Consider the following 19,563-nt stretch of genomic DNA (forward strand, 5'->3'; position numbering starts at 1 on the left):
GCCTCCTTTCCCACCCTCTTTGGGTATATAATGGAATATGTGGTATATCAAGCAGTCAGGTACAACTTTCAGAATATCACTTTTGTAGCAACTCATCTTTGCTTTTTTTTTATACCTATGCCCTACTTTTATTAACTACAAAGATGTAAAATACACATAAGACAAACTGCAGTCAACTGATAGCAGTGAGTTCTCCAGTGTCCAAGCAACTATCTTTGTTCTTATTGTTCACAATACCACCTCTTGCGCGTTATAGTTGTTGACTTAGCTATCAGCTAGTAACATTCACACCGCAGCCCTCGTATTCGGCCACACCATCATAGAACCATATCAAGTAGTATCACACTAGAAGAGTAAATGATTACCTTTTATTGTTTCCTATATCAGGTTTCTTTATATGTTGATCTTCTAATAGTGAATATCTAGATACAATATCAAGATCTATTATTGCAGTAATAAAAAAACGAACACTTATAGTGTGTGACATTTAGTGAGAATAATGTATTACCTACATTTATTTTTTATTATATTTATTTAAAGGGATTGGCCCACAAAAAAGTATTATTTTACTCTGTTAGAGCACACCAACCAAAACATAGATATTCAATTTCCATACATGTTGTGGAACGTTGTGGTGTTTTATTTTTATTTTTATTCCCTCTTAAAATAGACACTTAAAGGGCTACTCCACTGGCCAGTGTTCGGAACATTTAGTTCCGAACGCTGTGTGCACGCTGCAGGGGTTGGCTACGCCCCTCGTGATGTCATGCCACGCACCCTCAATGCAAGTCTATGGGAGGGGGCGTGATGGCTGCCACACCCCCTCCCATAGTCCTGCATTGAGAGGTGTGTCGTGATGTTGTGAGGGGGCATGGCCGAACCCTGCAGTGCCCACACAGCATTCAGAACTAAATGTTCCAAACACTGGCCAGTGGATTATCCCTTCAAAATGTCCAATGCTAATAGTCATACATGCTCAGTGACTGCCAGGGATCTTAAAGGGGTACTCCGCCCCTAGACATCTTATCCAAAGGATAGGGGATAAGATGTCAGATCGCCGCAGTCCCACTGCTGGGGACCCCTGGGATCCCCGCTGCGGCACCGCGCTATCATTACTGCACAGAGCAAGTTCGCTCTGCACGTAATGATGGGCAGTACAGGGGCCGGAGCATCGTTACGCCACGTCTCCGCCCCTCGTGACGTCACGACCCGACCCTTTCCATACAAGTCTATGGGAGAGGGCGTGGCGGTCGTCACGCCCCCTCCCATAGACTTGCATTAAGGGGACGGGTCATGATGTCACGAGGGGCGGCGCCATGATGTCACGCTGCTCCGGTCCCTGTATCGCCCGTCATTATGCACAGCGGGACCGCAGCGATCTGACATCTAGATGTCTAGGGGTGGAGTACCCCTTTAAACAGGATGCTGGGTTCACACTAGTGCAATTTGAACGTATTTTTGCATCTGGACTATGGCCACAAGTCTGATAAACCAAATTGTCAGTAGACTCATAGCAGACCTTGCTGCTAATACAGATACAAAATGCATACTATGTATTTATCAAGTTAATAAATGGAGTCACATAAAGGACTGGTCTCATCAAAGACATTGGTGGTATATTAGAATAAGGCCCAGTCTGCAGCTTCTTCTGTGTAAAAGATATTCACATGTAGTTCTCCAACATCCTGTTTACAAATTTCAATTGTCTATTTTCAGCTTCTAGTAGATGTTAACTGGCCACACCTTTATGATACCTATGCAAGACATCATGGAACACATAGTTACCAGAGGTATTGCCTGCAGACAATTATTTATTTAAATTAAGATTGGAGAAAGGTGCTGGATTATTCTCTTCTAAAAATATGAGTTTGCACAGGGGCCTGTAGAAGAACAGAGTTATAATTTGGTCTAGATAAAGGTACGGTAGAAATCATTTTATGTGTATTCTGGGGTTGTTCTTTAAAATTACCATATTTTTCACCCTATAGGACGCACCGGCATATAAGACGCACCCAATTTTAAAGGTGCAAAATCTAGAAAAAAAAGATTCTGAACCCAACAGTGATCTTCAACCTGCGGACCTCCAGATGTTGGTTGTCCGGGAATGCTGGGAGTTGTAGTTTTGCAACATCTGGAGGTCCGCAGGTTGAAGACCACTGGTATAGGAGGTAATACTCACGTGTCCCCGCCGCTCCGGACCCGTCACCGCTCATCACCGCTGCCCTGGATGTCGCTCCATCGCTGTCACCGCGTCCCTGTGGTGTCCACGACACTCCGGACATCTTCTTCCCCGGGATCCACGCTCTCCATCGCCGTAATCACATCGCTACGCACGCCGCTCCTAATGGATGACTGGACGGCGTGCACGACGACGTGATGACGTCGAAGGAGAGCGCCGGCCATGCAGGGGATCCCGGCACGGAGCAGACACCGAGGAGGCAGGTAAGGTCCCTCCCAGTGTCCTGTAAGCTGTTTGGAACGCCGCAAATTCACCACGGCGGTCCCGAACAGCCCGACTGAGCAGCCGGGTTAGTGTCACTTTCGCTTCAGACACGGCGGTCAGCTTTGATCGCCGCATCTGAAGGGTTAATACAGGGCATCACCGCGACCAGTAATGTCCTATATTAGCCCCGGGTCCCGGCCGTTGATGGCCGCAGTGACCGCTGCGATTGGTGTGTATTCGCTGTATAAGACGCACCAACTCCCCCCCCCGGTTTTGGGAAAGAAAAAGTACATCTTATACGGTGAAAAATACGGTACTCTTTGTATTTTCTATATGCATTTTTGCTCCCCCCATTTGCAATTGAATCAAAGCATATGATTCTGCAGTTAAAAACTTACTTAGCAAAAAGGGGGAAGAAATTGAGATGTATTATATTTTAAACGTTAGGTTAAAACAAAGTGTTATTTCATTTTATCTGAATAGATTTTACAGAAGGTCATAATATGGTGCATCTGGTCATTTCTATGTAAGTCCAATAAAATTCCGAAGACTTTTCTGCCAAAAAAAGGGTTCAATAATATGATCTTCATTGAGGGTTTGGTTTAAGGACACAGCTGTGACATCAATAGCAAACGCACACACCTGTCACAAGTGACAGGCTACTGAAATAAAAGGATTATGTATGTGTATCTTTGTGTGTGGTGCTTATGTGACAATGTGTGTCATTTTACATTTTATAGCGTGAACACATGGTATGTGTTGGATCCTTTACAGTACGATGTCTACCATCCATTAGCTTCTTACCACAGTAATAAAATAAGAAAAACAGACAGAGTTCCAGCTGTCTAATGTAAACGAGAAATAGTTCTGTCGTATTTTACTATACATAATGATTTATGTGGTTCCATTCATGATTTGCTTACATTCTCTTATCAGTTGTTTATTCTGTGTAATACATTCTGAGATCAATTTCTTTCATTGTTTATCAAAAATCTCACTAGCTGTACATTTTTTGAAATGTCGATGTACCAAACCCTTACAAGTATTTTATGGCAAACCTTTCCACGTGATTTACATGGCAAGCGATATTTAGGTTACTCAAAAGCATATAGAAGTTCTAGGGCCCTGTAGCAAAAGGAATCCATAGACATAACAAAAAAAAAAAAAAAACTGCATTACTGTAGGGCCCAGCCTATTCTACTGATCATTGTTAATGTGTTAGGGGAAGAGAAATTGAGTGTCCAGGAAGAAAAGACTCCTAATGAAATGTATGAAGCAAGTCACTGAAGAAGCGATAGGACTCAAGGGATAGCGTAAAGGCCATAATAATCACAAACTGTCTATTTCCTGAACTTCCTTTTTGCTGAGGATGATCATACTGGTATAGGACCACATTTCAAGCTATGCTATGGGGTCCTGTGGTTTACTTGTTATAATATGATACACCAACATTTAAATGGGTGGAGAATAGAAATAAGTTGAACTGCATGTATAATCGTGGCAGCTATGATTCTTATGTATTTGTTCCACTTGTGGAGAATATATTTGATATACAATATTAGATAAGAAGAAATATTAGATAAGAAGAGAGCCGAAAACCAGTCATACAAACTCAAATAACAATATATTTACTGTGTACATATTGCTAGTCTGATACCTATGGAAATACTTTATAAGTTCCAAACTAAACGCTGCTACTTTTTACGGCACTTGTTGTATCCCCCAATGCACTCTATACGAAGTGCTAGCATTTCTTCCTCCAAACTAAATGCAATAATACACTCACTGGCCACGTTATTATGTAAACCTTTCTATTATTGCGTTGGACTTTCCTTTGCCTTCAGAACTGCCCTCATTTTTCATTACATATGTTCTACAAGGTGCTAGAAACATTCCTCAGAGATTCTGGTTTGTATAGACATGATGGCATCACGCAGTTGCTGCAGATTTGTCGGCTGCACATCCATGATGCAAATCTCCCATTCCACCACATCCCAAAGATGCTCTATTGGATTTAAATCTGGTGACTGTGGAGGCCATTGGAGTAAAGTAAACTCATTGGCCCTGAAGAGTGGAGTGTAGGTTTCTTTGTGGGTTTTGATTTACAATTTTTTCCCCACGGTATTTACTAAGGTTTCCCTACATTTGGCACTTTTCCCTATGTTTTGCTTTTTATACGCATGTTCTGATCTGTGGGGTTTTCCTCAGCTCAAATCCACCACATTTTCTGTGGAAACCTTAGTAAATATGTTGGGTTTTGTGTGAAAATGGTGGAAACATGCCCCTTTTCTGTGTGCACGCCCCTTTTTTCCAACAGCCACGCCCCTTTTTCGGGTTTTCTCAGTAAAATGGAGAGTTTGTCGCGTTTTTCTCAATTCTGGTGCAAAATCTGTCGCAAATTCTGGGGCAGACAGAATTTCTGCTGCAATGTACCAGAATCTGGTGCACAACCAGACAAAACATGTCGGGTTTGCAATAGTAAATGAGGGCAATTATCATGTTCAACAAGAACCAGTTTGAGACGATGTGAGCTTTGTGACATGGTGCATTATCCTGCTGGAAGTAGCCATCAGAAGTTGGGTACACTGTGGTCATGAAGGGACATGGTCAGCAACAATTCCCAGGTAGGTTGTCATATTTAAATGGTCGGCAACAATTCCCAGGTAGGCTGTTGTGTTTACATGATGTTTAAAATCAATTAGTACTCAGTGGCCTGAAGGGTGCCAAGTAAATGTTCTCATCACAATTACACCACCACTATGCTTGTTTACACCAACTTCTAACCTTTCCACCTGAATGTTACAGTTAGAATCAAGACTCATTGGACCAGGCAATGTTCTGACAGTGTTTTATTGTCCTATTTTGGTGAGCCTGTGTGAATTGAAGCCTTAGTTTTCTTTCCTTATAAGACAGAAGAAGTACCCGACGTGGTCTTCTTCTTCTGTAGCCAATCTGCTTCAAGGTTCAACTTGTGCATTCAGAGATGGTATTCTGCATACCTTTGTTGTAATGAGTGGTTATTTGAGTTACTGTTGGCTTTCTGTCATCTCAAACCAGTCTGCCTATTCTCCTCTGACCTCTGACATCTTCGTTCACAAAACTACCGTTCACTGGGTATTTTCTCTTTTTTAGACCATTCTCTGTTTGTTTGGCAAACTGATTTTCCCCCACTTTTATACTGTGTGTTTTTTAATGATGGATAAATAAGGGCCTTTCAAATGTTATTGACCCAGCCGGCAAATTGGGCTTTAGAGCAATTGAATATTTTCATTTCATCAAATACTTGTTTCAGAACTATTTCACTTATCGAAAATGTTTATCGAAAATGTCTGTGTTCAAGAATATGTGAGCTAAACGCATGGGTGATGAGCATGTATAAATGATATTGTCATATGGTTACTCAACTAGAAAATTACTGTAAATGACTAAATGGAAAGAGGATTTGAGGAAGAGAAAATTGTGCTGGATTGGTTGAACTTGATGGCAACAGATTCCATATTATCAATTAATGACTCTTTGAGTATAAAGTCCTAATGCACTGGTATTTAACTCCACATAAACTATTTAATTTGTTTTAAGAACAACCGAACCTCCCCCACACACACTCACACACAGAATAATTTTCACAGGGTGCTTTGGTATAAGCTCATTTTTCAAATGTAGAAGTTTTTAAGATTTTGATGCTCTTGGGTTTGGGTATATAACTTAATTTATTTAGCCTCAAATGTAAATCTACATAAGACACCTTGGGAGGCCTTGCTAGTTTACTCTATCCCAGATGTTTCCAAAACCTCTCACAGATGGATAACTACGTGCCCCCTGATGCCTTGGATTCCTATCACCAGCTACTGGGAAAAACCTCAGTTAGCATGGATTTAGTTGTCCTGTAAAAACAACATATCTCCTATCCACATGTATGGATTACATGTTTCTCTGGTTCTCAGTTGGTACCTCTGTCCATAGTGTTGGTCCTCTGATTATGACATTGTTTCCATGGACACCTGGTTATCATTTAAATGTCTGTCATTTGTTATTTAAAAATTGTCAATAATGCTTGTGAGCCAAAATGCTATTGCTTACGCAATACCAGTTATAAAATTTGCATCCGCATAATGCCAGCCATGCTGCACACCTAATAAAAACCATACTGTAAGAGTAATACAGATGAACTCAATACAAGTAGCCCTCAATGGTGCTGATGAACGAAAACAGTTTTGATTTTGTCAAGAAATTAAATATTGCTTGAAATAATGTTCCAATCTAAACATTTTTCAATTCTCCTGTTGTTGCCAAGTATTTTGCTTTGGCTTTAAAGGCACATGCCAAAAAGTAGGCTGATAAAGTTTCAACTATTTAAGATATGCACTTTCACATGTGACCACCGGGGTTCATTCTGGATAATTACTGTTAAAATATAAGATTTCAAGCATCTGGCATCCACTGTTTGTTAAGCTTCAGATCTAAAAGGGTATTTTTTTCTGTATGGTTAGGGTTTACTATCTATATCCTAAATACGTTCTTTAAGCATATGAATAATTCTTCTATGTTTGAGGCTGTGTAATATACTGATAAGGAATAATTACTATGGGGACTCCATTTATGTGAAATTTTCCTCTAACATAGTACATTGGCATTCAGTTTAGATTGAAATTGTAGTTAAATTCATTTTCATGCTGCCTGAACCACAAGTAATTGGGGGCTGGCCCCCAGTGGTTTCTTCCTAACCAGCCAGACTTAATTGATAGTAGATCTTTCCCTGTACTCAAACAGGGAGAGATCTACCAATCAAGGCTGATGGGGCAGGGAGGAGCTGTTAGGAGGTTTACTGAAAGTCCCAAAGACTTGCATGGGAATTCAGACAAAAGAACTCACCCTCAGGGTCTGTTAAAGTTAATTTAACTGTACTTTATTTTTAGTTGATATATACCATGCTCAAAAAAATTAAGGGAATACTAAGATAACACATCCTAGATCTGAATGAATGAACTAATCGTATGAAATACTTTCGTCTTTACATAGTTGAATGCGCTGACAACAAAATCACACAAAAATTATCAATGGAAATCAAATTTATCAACCCATGGAGGTCTGGATATGGAGTCACACTCAAAATCAAAGTGGAAAACCACACTACAGGCTGATCCAACTTTGAGGCTCAGTAGTGTGTGTGGCCCCCACGTGCCCATATGACCTCCCTACAATGCCTGGGCATGCTCCTGATGAGGTGGTGGATGGTCTCCTGAGGGATGTCCTCCCAGACCTGGACTAACGCATCCACCAACTCCTGGACAGTCTGTGTTGCAATGTGGCATTGGTGGAGGGAGCGAGACATGATGTCCCAGATGTGCTCAATCGGATTTAGGTCTGGGGAACGGGCGGGCCAGTCCATAGCATCAATGCCTTCCTCTTGCTCAAACTGCTGACATTAGGAGGATCCCAGGGCCAACCGCACCAGCATATGGTCTCACAAGGGGTCTGAGGATCTCATCTCGGTACCTAATGGCAGTCAGGCTACCTCTGGCAAGCACATAGAGGGCTGTGCAGTCCCCCAGAGAAATGCCACCCCACACCATTACTGACCCACTGCCAAACCGGTCATGCTTGAGGAGGTTGCAGGCAGCAGAATGTTCCCCATGGCGTCTCCGGACTCCGTCACTTCTGTCACATGTGCTCAGTGTAAACCTGCTGTCATCTGGGAAGAGCACAGAGTGCTTTTGGTGAATTTGCCAATCTTGGTGTTCTCTGGCAAATGCCAAACATCCTTCACGGTGTTGGGCTGTAAGCATATCCCCCACCTGTTGACATCGGACCCTCATACCACCCTCATGGAGTCTATTTCTGACCGTTTGAGTGGACACATATGGCCTGCTGGAGGTCATTTTGCAGGGCTCTGGCAGTGTGCCTCCTGCTCCTCCTTGCACATAGGTGGAGGTAGCAGTCCTGCTACTGGGTTGTTGCCCTCTTACGGCCTCCTCCACGTCTCCTGATGTACTGGCCTTTCTCCTGGTAGTGCCTCCATGCTCTGGACACTACGCTGACAGACACAGCACACCTCCTTGCCACAGCTCGCATTGATGTGCCATCAGGGCTCAAGTCCTGCAGGAACTTATGGAAACAGAGTTCCTGCACTTTTTCCACAGCAGGAATGCAGTTCCCATTAGTCCTGCAGGACCAGCCCTTAAAGGGGTACTTTGCCCTTACACATCTTATCCCCTATCCAAAGGATAGAGGATAAGATGTCAGATCACGGGAGTCTTGCAGCTGGGGACCCCCGCGATCTCGGCTGCGGCACCCAAGACATCTGGTGCATGGACCGAACGTTGCTCCGTGCCGGATGACTGGTGATGCCGGGCAGAGGCTCATGACATCACAGTAATGCACCCTCAATGCAAGTCTATGGGAGGGTGTGTGACGGCCATCATGCCCCCCTCCCATAGACTTGCATTGAAGGGCCGTGAGCGTGACGTCACGAGTCTCCGATGCTGCACCCAACACTCTAAACAAACGCCGGGTGCAGCAGCGAGAATGCGGGGGTCCCCAGTGGCAGATGTCTAGTACCCCTTTAAGTAGAAATCTTGGGTAAGTTCTCACACTTTTTTCCCAGGACTTGACCCATGTGTGCCATCCTGGATGAGCTGCTCTACCTGAGCCACTTGTGTGGGTTGTAGACTCATGCTACCACTAGAGTGAAAGCACTGCCGGCATTCAAAAGTGACCAAAACATCAGCCAGGAAGCAAAGGAACTGAGAAGGGGTCTGTAGTCACCACCTGCAGAACCACTCCTTTATTGGGGTGTCTTGCTAATTGCCTATAATTTCCACCTGTTGTCTGTTCCATTTGCAGAACAGCATGTGAAATTGATTGTCAATCAGTGTTGCTTCCTGAGTGGACAGTGTGATTTCACAGAAGTGTGATTCACTTGGAGTTACATTGTGTTGTTTAAGTGTCCCCTTTAAGTGCATCCTATTCATAGAACCAGACGTGGACAGTGTCCTTGGTACATTCATAGGGAAGATCCAGGTATTAATAGACTCTTAAGAGCAAATTTATTACCCTGAGGGAATTTATACTATAAATTTACAAAACCCAGAATTATTGTCCGTTGGCATCAACAAAGCAAATTTTTTTCTCCACATAAACCTAATTGACAAAGGTCCTTTGAAATTTTCTCCAGAAACATTTAATTCTTATGGGAATGGGAATTATACTGATGACACGGAATGCTTAACTGCAGCTGGAGATAACAGCAGCTGGGAGGGATTGTTATGGAATTTTCAGCATTAACTTTGTTTGTACTTCAAAAGATCCCACCTAAAAACTGAAATTCTATGCTACTCGGTAACCTGTAATTATATTACTTAGCTGCATTAGATGCCAGGAGATTTCATGCATCTAATAACAAAAACCTTTCTTGGGAGTTTTGGGTATTGTAATTGCGTCCTGTGTATTACAATTTCCATGTGCAACATCGCACAGGAGAATAGTAAAAGTAAGCACATTCAACATGCGGTATACTGTGCCATTGTTAGTAGATACCTTTACAGCTCTTGGAATAACATGATGCACTATGGGAATTAATTCATGCCTTGGGCTGTTTGTGGGTTGGGACATTTATAAGGGGACACAATGAGCCGGTCTGCAAGGTATGAATAGGTAATTGTCATAGGAACAGTTGTCTGCATTGAGTGATGCAGTTACTGGAGTCACATTTAGGCTGTAAAATCAATATAAACATCAATGTAGACATACATTAAAATACTTCTTGAAAGGCACATGTTCTAAACAGAATTGTTTTTCTTCTGGAAGAATGTTTGAGAAAACAAATAAATACACAAACATCATTTGGTGCAACACGATGGATTAAACGCAATGGCTGTGTCTTACCATTACCGTTACCATTTTGGGCAAAAGAGTAACAGAACTTCTATTGTTTTTTATGCCCCAAACTGCTTGGCCAGCAAAAATATTTTAAATCGCTGTCAAATTACAAAATTACAGAAAAAATTGATGTAATTTTACTCCTATAGAGCTATTCCAGCATATAACTCATATCTCCTATCTTTTGTTGAAATGCCTGATTATGGGAGGGTCTGACCCTTAGGCCGCCTTATGATCTGAAGAACAATTTCTTTAAAGGGGTTATTCAGGAAAAAAACTTTTTTTTATATATCCACTTGCTCCAGAAAGTTAAACAGATTTGTTAATTACTTCTATTAAAAAATCTTAATCCTTTCAATACTTATGAGCTTCTGAAGTTAAGGTTGTTCTTTTCTGTCTAAGTGCTCTCTGATGACACGTGTCTCGGGAACCGCATGGTTTAGAAGCAAATCCCCATAGCAAACCTCTTCTAAACTGGGCGCTTCCCGAGATACGTGTCATCAGAGAGCACTTAGACAGAAAAGAACAACCTTAAAGGGGTATTCCAGGCAAAACCTTTATATATATATATATATATATATATATATATATATATATATATATATACATCAACTGGCTCCGGAAAGTTAAACAGATTTGTAAATTATTTCTATTAAAAAATCTTAATCCTTCCAATAGTTATTAGCTTCTGAAGTTTTCTGTCTAACTGCTCAATGATGATGTCACGTCCCTGGAGCTGTGCATGATGGGATAATATCCACATAGGAACTGCACAGCTCCCGGGACGTGAGTCATCAGAGAGCAGTTAGACAGAAAACAACAACTCAACTTCAAAAGCTAATAACTATTGGAAGGATTAAGATTTTTGAATAGAAGTAATTTACAAATCTGTTTAACTTTCCGGAGCCAGTTGATATATAAAAAAAAGTTTTGGCCTGGAATGCCCCTTTAACTTCAGAAGCTCATAAGTACAGAAAGGATTAAGATTTTTTAATAGAAGTAATTTACAAATCTGTTTAACTTTCTGGAGCCAGTTGATATATATATAAAAAAAAAGTTTTTTTCTTGGATAACCCTTTTAAGTCTCCTGTCAGATTGTCTATTGATTATCCATGGAAGCACCCATAGACAATGAATGGCGTAGCAGTGAGCATGCATGGCCAATTCTCCGTTCCAATGGGAGACTTTTTTTTTTTCCAGACATCAGGTCTCGACATAGAGGGACCCCCTGCAAACAGATATTTATGCCCTTTCTGCAGATAAGGGGTAAGATTTCTAGGATGAAGTACTCCTTTAAATAGTACCTGTCACTATCTCTGCGGCAGGATATGTTTAACGCTCCCGGGAAATCTCATAGCATGAGGCTTGATCCCAGACTGATGCGATCAGAAGACACATTTCGTGAAGTCCAATAGACTTTGCATGGGACTTTTGGAAGTTTATCCTCTGATTGCGTCTGTCTTGGAGCAAGTCTTGGGTTACAAGATTGCCTGGGAGTATTTAACATATCCTGCAGTCAGAGATTTTGACAGGTACCATGTAAATGGTAAAACGGTGCAAATGTACTGTAAATGGTCATGTGAAAATAAGTAAATTTTTCTTAAACAATTTCCCCAAATACTGTACTTTATGAGAGACACACAAAGTTGCAACATACTGTATGTGTCATCTATGGTATGCACATAGTTTATACAGTAAAGACTTTCTGATAGGCTTCTGCTAGGTTAAAATTTAAAGAAATTTATAATGTGGAATGTTCAGTTTTATACAACCATATAAAGCAGTATTGCCTCTGTAAAGTTAGTGTTCTGTAAATGATCCTATTGATACATGTCTTTTATTTCCTTGGTTTCCTACCAGGATTTTGTCTTAGATGAAATATGGCTCTTACATCTTTTATAATGTAGACTTATCTTTACCTCTACCAGTAACCGGTGATTCTGTCGTCTGTTATTTAATTAAATTCTTGTGTCAGTTAACATTATCTAATAAAATGGGGAAGATTTGTAATATTTACCAGTAACACAGTATCATCTTCCAATAACAAGTCATAAAAACCTGTTTCTGCTTTCAGACAGGCAATTCCCTAGAAGAGGTGCCAGATACAACACCATGAAAAAGAAGTGTCACGAATGTCACAGCAGATGGCTTACACCACAGAATATCTCTACAATGCTATCACTGTTTTTTCTAATTTTTCTGCCAAAATCTGACAGCATGAAACAGAATATTCCCCGGCTTAAGCTTTTCTACAAAGGTAAGTCTTTCACAATGACATTCTATTTTTCAAGTGTTCAGTCAGAATTTTGAATGTCCCTATTTGCAGTGCGATGAGTGCATCATGCTTATATGAGTCTTTGTTGATATGTAATATCCCCCAAGAGTCCTTCTCTAAAAATATTCATTTGCTTGGATTTATTTGTCTTTATAGGCATAAGAATGAATAACTAAATCTGAGCTGTCATCTGTTTTATATATTAGAGGTATCCAAGTTACTGTAGATTTTGAAGCCAACAAGATGAGCCAAGCATGCCACCCTAGAACAAAAGACATTTATTACTACAAGAATTATTATTCACACAACTATGTTTTAACAGAAAGCATGATCTTGATATAAAATGATTTAAAAGGAATTGAAAGTTGCCCCAGTTTAGCAGAGGGACAATCAGACTGTGAGCACAAGACACATAAGGTGGGACCTGAGGAATCATTTTGTAGAGAAAAATGGTGATTCAAGGATCATTGTGGCTCCAGTACCTAAGCTTTACAATCCATCCCAATCATGTAGTCATCGTCTGAGCTTAAGGTGATTTCCTTTAAAGAGTACCTGTCATGCCACAAAAAAATGTATTACTCACTACCTAATCCTTATCATGTACATATATTTTATATGTCTAGCAACTATATTTCTCTCACAAATACCTTCTATATGTTTCTCGCTTGATTTGTCATTCTGTGCTCTGTAGGAGGTGTGATCTTACTCTGCATAACTCTTTTACCTCCATGAGTCTGCTGTGCTGTGCTGGGTTTCTTTAGCCAATCACTCTAGGCTTCTCTGTAACCCCTCCTCTCTGGTTTCATGCTGCAGTCTGATAGACAGGACAGGAGCGAGCAAAGAGGAGTGCTAGCCTGCCTTCACTTACTGGACTTTGGGCCAGCCTGTGCTTTAGTTGGGACAATTACGATACTGCAGCTGAACAGAATTATGTTCTGGATAGTATGTGGACCACTAGTCGTCTTTCTTTATAAGCCATGATTTCTATAAAAATACTTCTTATTAAGTACATTAGAAAGTTTAATGATTTGCCAAGGTGCATAACAAGTTTTTGAATCTGACAGTGCCCATCATTTTTCATACATAAGCCCTCTGTTTGCATAGTGGGGTGGAGCTTTGCTTAGTTGTATAAGCATTATAATAAAGTGTTCTTGTCACTTCAAAAAACATTTAACATGTCACAGAGACATGTCACTCCCACAATCCTTTGAGCAATTGTAGAGATGCATGCGGCTGAGCTCTAGTTTTCCCAGCTTGCTGTGTTTCCCATCTTGGATTCTATTGTAAGTCTATGGAGCAACACACAGAGGAGAAAAGCATTTAGCTGTGTGCATGTCCAAGCTCATCCTAACAATCGATTAAATCAAAATGACTCTTTAAAGGGGTAGTCCAGTGGTGAAAAATGAATCCCCTATTCTAAGGATAGGTTTCAGATTACGGGGGGTCAGACCGCTGGGGCGATCTCTCTGTATGGGGCCCCGGCTCGCTGGTCAGATAGTGCGGTGGTCAACACGCGCTAAGCAGCAGCCAAAGTGCCCCTCAATACAACTCTACGGCAGAGCCGGAGATTGCCGAAGGCAGCGCTCCGGCTCTGCCATAGAGTTGTATTGAGGGGGCGTGTCAGCCGCCGCTTCGTGCGGTGGTCAACACGCCCCCTTCCCGCGGGCTGTCGGGGCCCCGTACATGAGATCTCGGGGGGCCCCAGTAGTTGGACCCCCCGCAATCTGAAATTTATCCCCTATCCTTAGAATAAGGGGATACGTTTTTCACCACTGGATATCTCCTTTAAAGTCTTATAGAGAACCAATGTAAACATGTTCTTAGTTTAACCTCTTAAGGACCATGGACGTGTATACACGTCCAATGGCCCTTAACCGGGTATGACGCAGGCTCCTGACTCGAGCCCGCGTCATACCAGCAGGCCCCCAACTGATTCCTGCAGCTGGGGGCCGGCGTTAATAGCCGACATGCGGCGATTGCCGCAGGCGGCTATTAACCCTTTAGATAGCCGCTGTCAAAGTTGACAGCGGAGTCTAAAGGTGCCTGTATTCAGTCCTTGGTGGACCACTGCCAAGGTAGCCTGAGGGCTTACCTATGCTTCTGTGTCGGCTCCGGCTCTCTGAATGATACAGCCTGGCAGGACCAGGCTTTATCATTCGAGTGCAGAGCACACAGATCACTATGGTTCTATTCAACCATAGTGATCTGTATGAGGAATCTAATGATTCCTCCTAAAAGTCCCTTAAGGGGACTAAAAGTGTAAAAAAAGTTTAAAAACACACACATTAACCCCTTCCTTATTAAAAGTTTAAATCACCCCCCTTTTCCCAAATTCCATATAAAAAAATATATAAACATAATAAAAATAAACATATATGATATTGCTGCGTGCGTAAATGTCCGAACTATAAAAATATATCCTAAATTGAACCACATGGTCAATGGCATACGCGCAAAAAAATTCCAAATTCTAAAATTGCGTATTTTTGGTCACTTTTCATACCATAAAAAAAGTAATAAAATGCAATCAAAAAGTCCGATCAAAACAAAAATGGTACAGTTTAAAACTTCAGATCACGGCGAAAAAAATTAGCCCTCATACCAACCTGTACGCAGAAAAATTAAAAAGTTATAGGGGTCAAAAGAGGACAATTTTAAATGTATGAATTTTCCTGCATGTAGTTATGATTTTTTCCAAAAGTATGACAAAATCCAACCTATATAAGTAGGGTATCATTTTAACCGTATGGACCTACTGAATAAAGATAAGGTTAACAAAAAAAATGAAATTAACAAAAAAAATGTACGGCGTAGAAACAGAAGCCCCCAAAATGTACAAAATGGTGTTTTTTCTTCAATTTTGTCGCACAATGATTTTTTTTTTTCCGTTTCGCCGTAGATTTTTTGGGTAAAATGACTAATATCATTACAAAGTAGAATTGGTGGCGCAAAAAATAAGCCCTAATATGGATTTTTAGGTGCAAAATTGAAAGGGTTATGATTTTAAAAGGTAAGGAGGAAAAAACGAAAGTGCAAAAACAGAAAGCCGCTTGGTCCTTAAGGGGTTAAAACATGTAAAATGTTGTCATTTAGTTTGCTCAGCAAACTTCCTTTGATCTGTCACCAGTGGTTCAGATCCCAGTATATTTTTTACAGACTCACAGGTGGACCACAATTTTCAGGTATAAGGGTAGAGTCACATGTTCTGTATTTTGCTCAGTATTTGCTCCTGTATATTTTCCTCATTGAAGTTAATGGGTAGCAAAATATGCAGCAGTAAATATGCAGCTAAATATGGCAAGTAGGACCCTGCCCTTAGTGTGTAAGTATGAGCTTTCCAGTGCAAGACGAGTCAGTCCACCATTAGATTTCAATCCCAGATGTGACATTTTCCCATATTTTGAGCTTAACCTTTTATTGCTAGTCTGATACATGTTTTAACTGTGCGCATTATTTAATGTTACCGTAAACTATACCCTTACTAGATTATTTTTAATGTGCTATAATATCACCAAACAACCAGAATGTTATGTTAACCAGCTCAACAAACATAAAATACACTTATTGCTATGGGTCATAAACAATAATGTAACTATTGTTATTAAAAAAAAAAAAAAGTTTAATCAACCAGTGCTTTTTTTTTTTTTACAAAGCTTGGAAAACTTCTTGAAGATACAGTCATTTTAATAAACAGAAACCTTTATTTATTCCACTTACTGTACGGTCCATAGATACATTCAAGTACACACAAGTCTGAAGTATTTCAAGCAATTGTTTGAAATGTATCAGACTTGTTTGTACCTGGGGTTTCTATGGATCTTCTGTGTATTAAATATGATTTTTATGAGGCCATGGCCTTCTTTGTCAGCAAAGTCTTCATCAGACATGGCCAAACAAACACCTTGTTCAAGCTGCTCTGTTATGACTATAAGGTAAGCTTAAAGGGGTACTCTGGTGGAAAACTATTTTTTCATATAATCTGGCTCAAGAAAGTTAACCAGATTTGTAAATGACTTCTGTTAAAAGATCCTTCCAGTACTTATCAGCTGCTGTATGCTCCACAGGAAGTTGTATAGTTCTTTTCAGTCTGACCACAGTGCTCTCTGCTGACACCTTGTCCATGTCAGGAACTGTCTGGAGTAGGAGAGGTTTGCTATGGGGATTTGCTCCTACTCTGACACAGACAGAGGCAGCAGCAGCAGAGAGCACAGTAGTCAGACAGAAAAGAACAACTTAACTTCCACTATAGTATACAGCAGCTAATAAGTACTGGAAGGATTCAGATTTTTTAATAGAACTTTCTGGAGCCAGTTTATATGAAAAATGTTTTTTCCGCAAGAGTACCCCTTTAAGCTTACCATATAGTCATAACAGAAAAGCTTGAACAAGGTGTTTGGCGATGTCTGATGAAGACTTGTCTGATGAAGACATGTGTCCGATGAAGACTTTTGATCTAGTAGAGTAGAAATTATGTGGCATTTAGCACTTAATTAAATCTGCTTTATTATATTTTCCAATGTGTACACAGGTATATGTGCGGGTTTCTCTGTACACTTGTCCCGTCTGTGGCCATTTTCCATTATTTTGATGCCTTCTGAATGCCCCCAAGGCCTTGATAGAGCATTACAATGATGTGAACCAGCCGTAGGCCAGATCAGAAACCTTTACCAATACATGTGTTGAAAAAGATACTAAAGTGTATTTAGTTGCAACAAGATTGGTGCTTGCCACATCTCCACTGGACTGAGTTAAAGGGGTATTCCACACCTAGACATCTTATCCCCTATTTAAAGGATAGGGGATAAGATGTCTGATCACAGGGGTCCCACCGCTGGGGACCCCCACGATCTCTCCTGCAGCACCCCCTGTTCATGAGCTGCACAAAGAGAAGATCACTCCATGGCTGATCTTTGCTCTATGCAACTCATGAATTGGGGTGCTATTGCCGGGGACCCCAGCTGCGGAACCCCCACAATCAGACATCTTATCCTCTATCCTTTGTTACGGGATAAGATGTCTAGGGGCGGAGTACCCCTTTAAAGAGTACTATGAATACCACTGTGGGGGCTCCTCTGCTGTTTATAGTGCATTAAGTGACTAAGAGAGTTTGAAATGTACTGGATTTGAAATGTACTTGACTTTGCACGATAGTCATTTTGATAAGTATTGTACATTTCACCTTTAATACAATGAAATTCTTTCATAATTTTCTGAAGTCAAGCCAAACTTTTCTAGTATTCTCTGAAAAATGTGTAGGTGAGTAAACCTAAAAAACTGTTACACCCATGGAACTGTGAAGTGATTGTTAAACAGTATAGACAATGAGTCACGGACAAAAAATGCAGGAAAAACAGACTTATGAGGAGTAGCCCTGGTTAAAGTGACTAGATGTCTAAAACTAGAAGTCATTTCTGCTTTCTTAAACCGAATCATACTGAAGGGGGAAATGATTCTGTCTATAATATTATAGAGACCTTCTCTGGCCCTCCAACCTCCCACCACAAAGAGATCACTACTTATGCCTCCTAGTCAGGAAACTGGCAATTACTATTACATGCTTCTTCTTTCAAAGCATTGAAAATATATAGATGTTAGGTCATGCCTGAATATGCTGAGCTCACTGTATTCCCCATTGTATTGTGCAGACAGGAGAATGGACAGGATATTCGCACATAATCCAATATCTTTGTCAGCACATCCCTAGAAACAAACTGTGGCAAGAATTAATAATTCAAATTGAGATGTATTGAGGAAAAAACTATTAGGTGGATTAGAGAGAAGGAGAATAGTATATATGATTTAAGCTGTTTTTCAATGGACAAATAATGTAAGCTATACTATACAGTAATATAACTCTATGGAGTGAAATATAGTACTTAGTACTTGTTTGGTACAGGAAATACTCAGGGGAGTCTGATGTAGGGACAGAGGTCAACAAGTGGTTGTATTTCTTAAAGGAAAAGTAAAAAAAAAAAAAAAAAAAATATATATATATATATATATATATATATATATATATTTATTCAACCCAATAGTAATCGTTTAAAATCTATCCAGTTTTGGGTGTGGTAAAATGACGGAGATAAATATATAATATTCCTTATTTCCTGCAACCCATCCCAGTAACATGTGCTGGGAAATGGTGTGATGGAACACTTAAAGCACACGTCATAATTTCATCATTCTCTCGAGAATAGGCTGTATTAAAACATTAAAGGGTAATTCATGAATAGAGAATAAAAAATCTTGTCAGTTTTTGTTTGTGACATTGCAGCTCAGTTCTGTTAAAGTGAATGCAGCCAAGTTGCAATACCATAGACAACCTGAGGACAAGCATGGTGCTGTTTTTGCAAGAGAAGCAGCTATGTTTTTATAATCCTGGATAACCCCTTTATTGGTAACTTCAAAATGGTGACACATACTCTTTAAAACTTGTTTCAGCTGTTAGCTCCTTCACTAACTAGTGATTATGCAAATTCATAAAGGCAAACATCACTTGCAGTATATGGGCCTGGGTCAAGCAGAAATAAGTCTGTAGAAAGTGTTACCAATATCACTGTAATAAGATCTATCAGTTCAATTGACAATTCTGATTTAAAAAGGTTGTCCGGGCAAAAGCAAAATTTTATCACAGACTGAGGGTTGTATAAATACAAACACATGCAATACTTACCTCTGGTCCCCTGCAGCTGCCACACTGATGCTCCCAGACCTCCTGTGATCTCGCTGCTTCTTATGTGTTGTGTGCCTTTCCATAGAACCTGTCCATTCAGCCAATTAGTGACTATGTCAGGACATCACTGCAGCCACTGATTGGTGGAAACCTGGAAGCAAATGTAGCTTTTCCCTGTACAACTCCCTTAATCTATTCAGACCCAAGCCAAACATTTACAGCATGTGTCAGGTGAGGGAGTTTGACGTGAGCTCAGGAACTGGGACCACCCCATACCTGGTAAGTGACAGCTGC

General features: G+C 40.5%; 1 protein-coding gene across 3 annotated transcripts in view; it reads left to right on the forward strand.

Moving 5' to 3' along the window:
* SEMA3D (semaphorin 3D) overlaps positions 1–19,563 on the forward strand; it is a 172,157-nt gene that overhangs the window by 44,165 nt on the left and 108,429 nt on the right. For 2 of the 3 annotated variants that reach the window (XM_056573396.1, XM_056573395.1), the window contains exon 2: positions 12,396–12,578. In XM_056573396.1, the coding sequence (XP_056429371.1) occupies positions 12,434–12,578 (145 nt within the window). In that variant the 5' untranslated portion in view covers positions 12,396–12,433. The remainder of the gene's footprint in view (positions 1–12,395; positions 12,579–19,563) is intronic. The other variant, XM_056573397.1, reaches the window with a different exon arrangement.

This window comes from Hyla sarda, chromosome 4 (genome assembly GCF_029499605.1).
Source record: "Hyla sarda isolate aHylSar1 chromosome 4, aHylSar1.hap1, whole genome shotgun sequence".
In the NCBI taxonomy this organism is placed as follows: Eukaryota; Metazoa; Chordata; class Amphibia; order Anura; family Hylidae; genus Hyla; species Hyla sarda.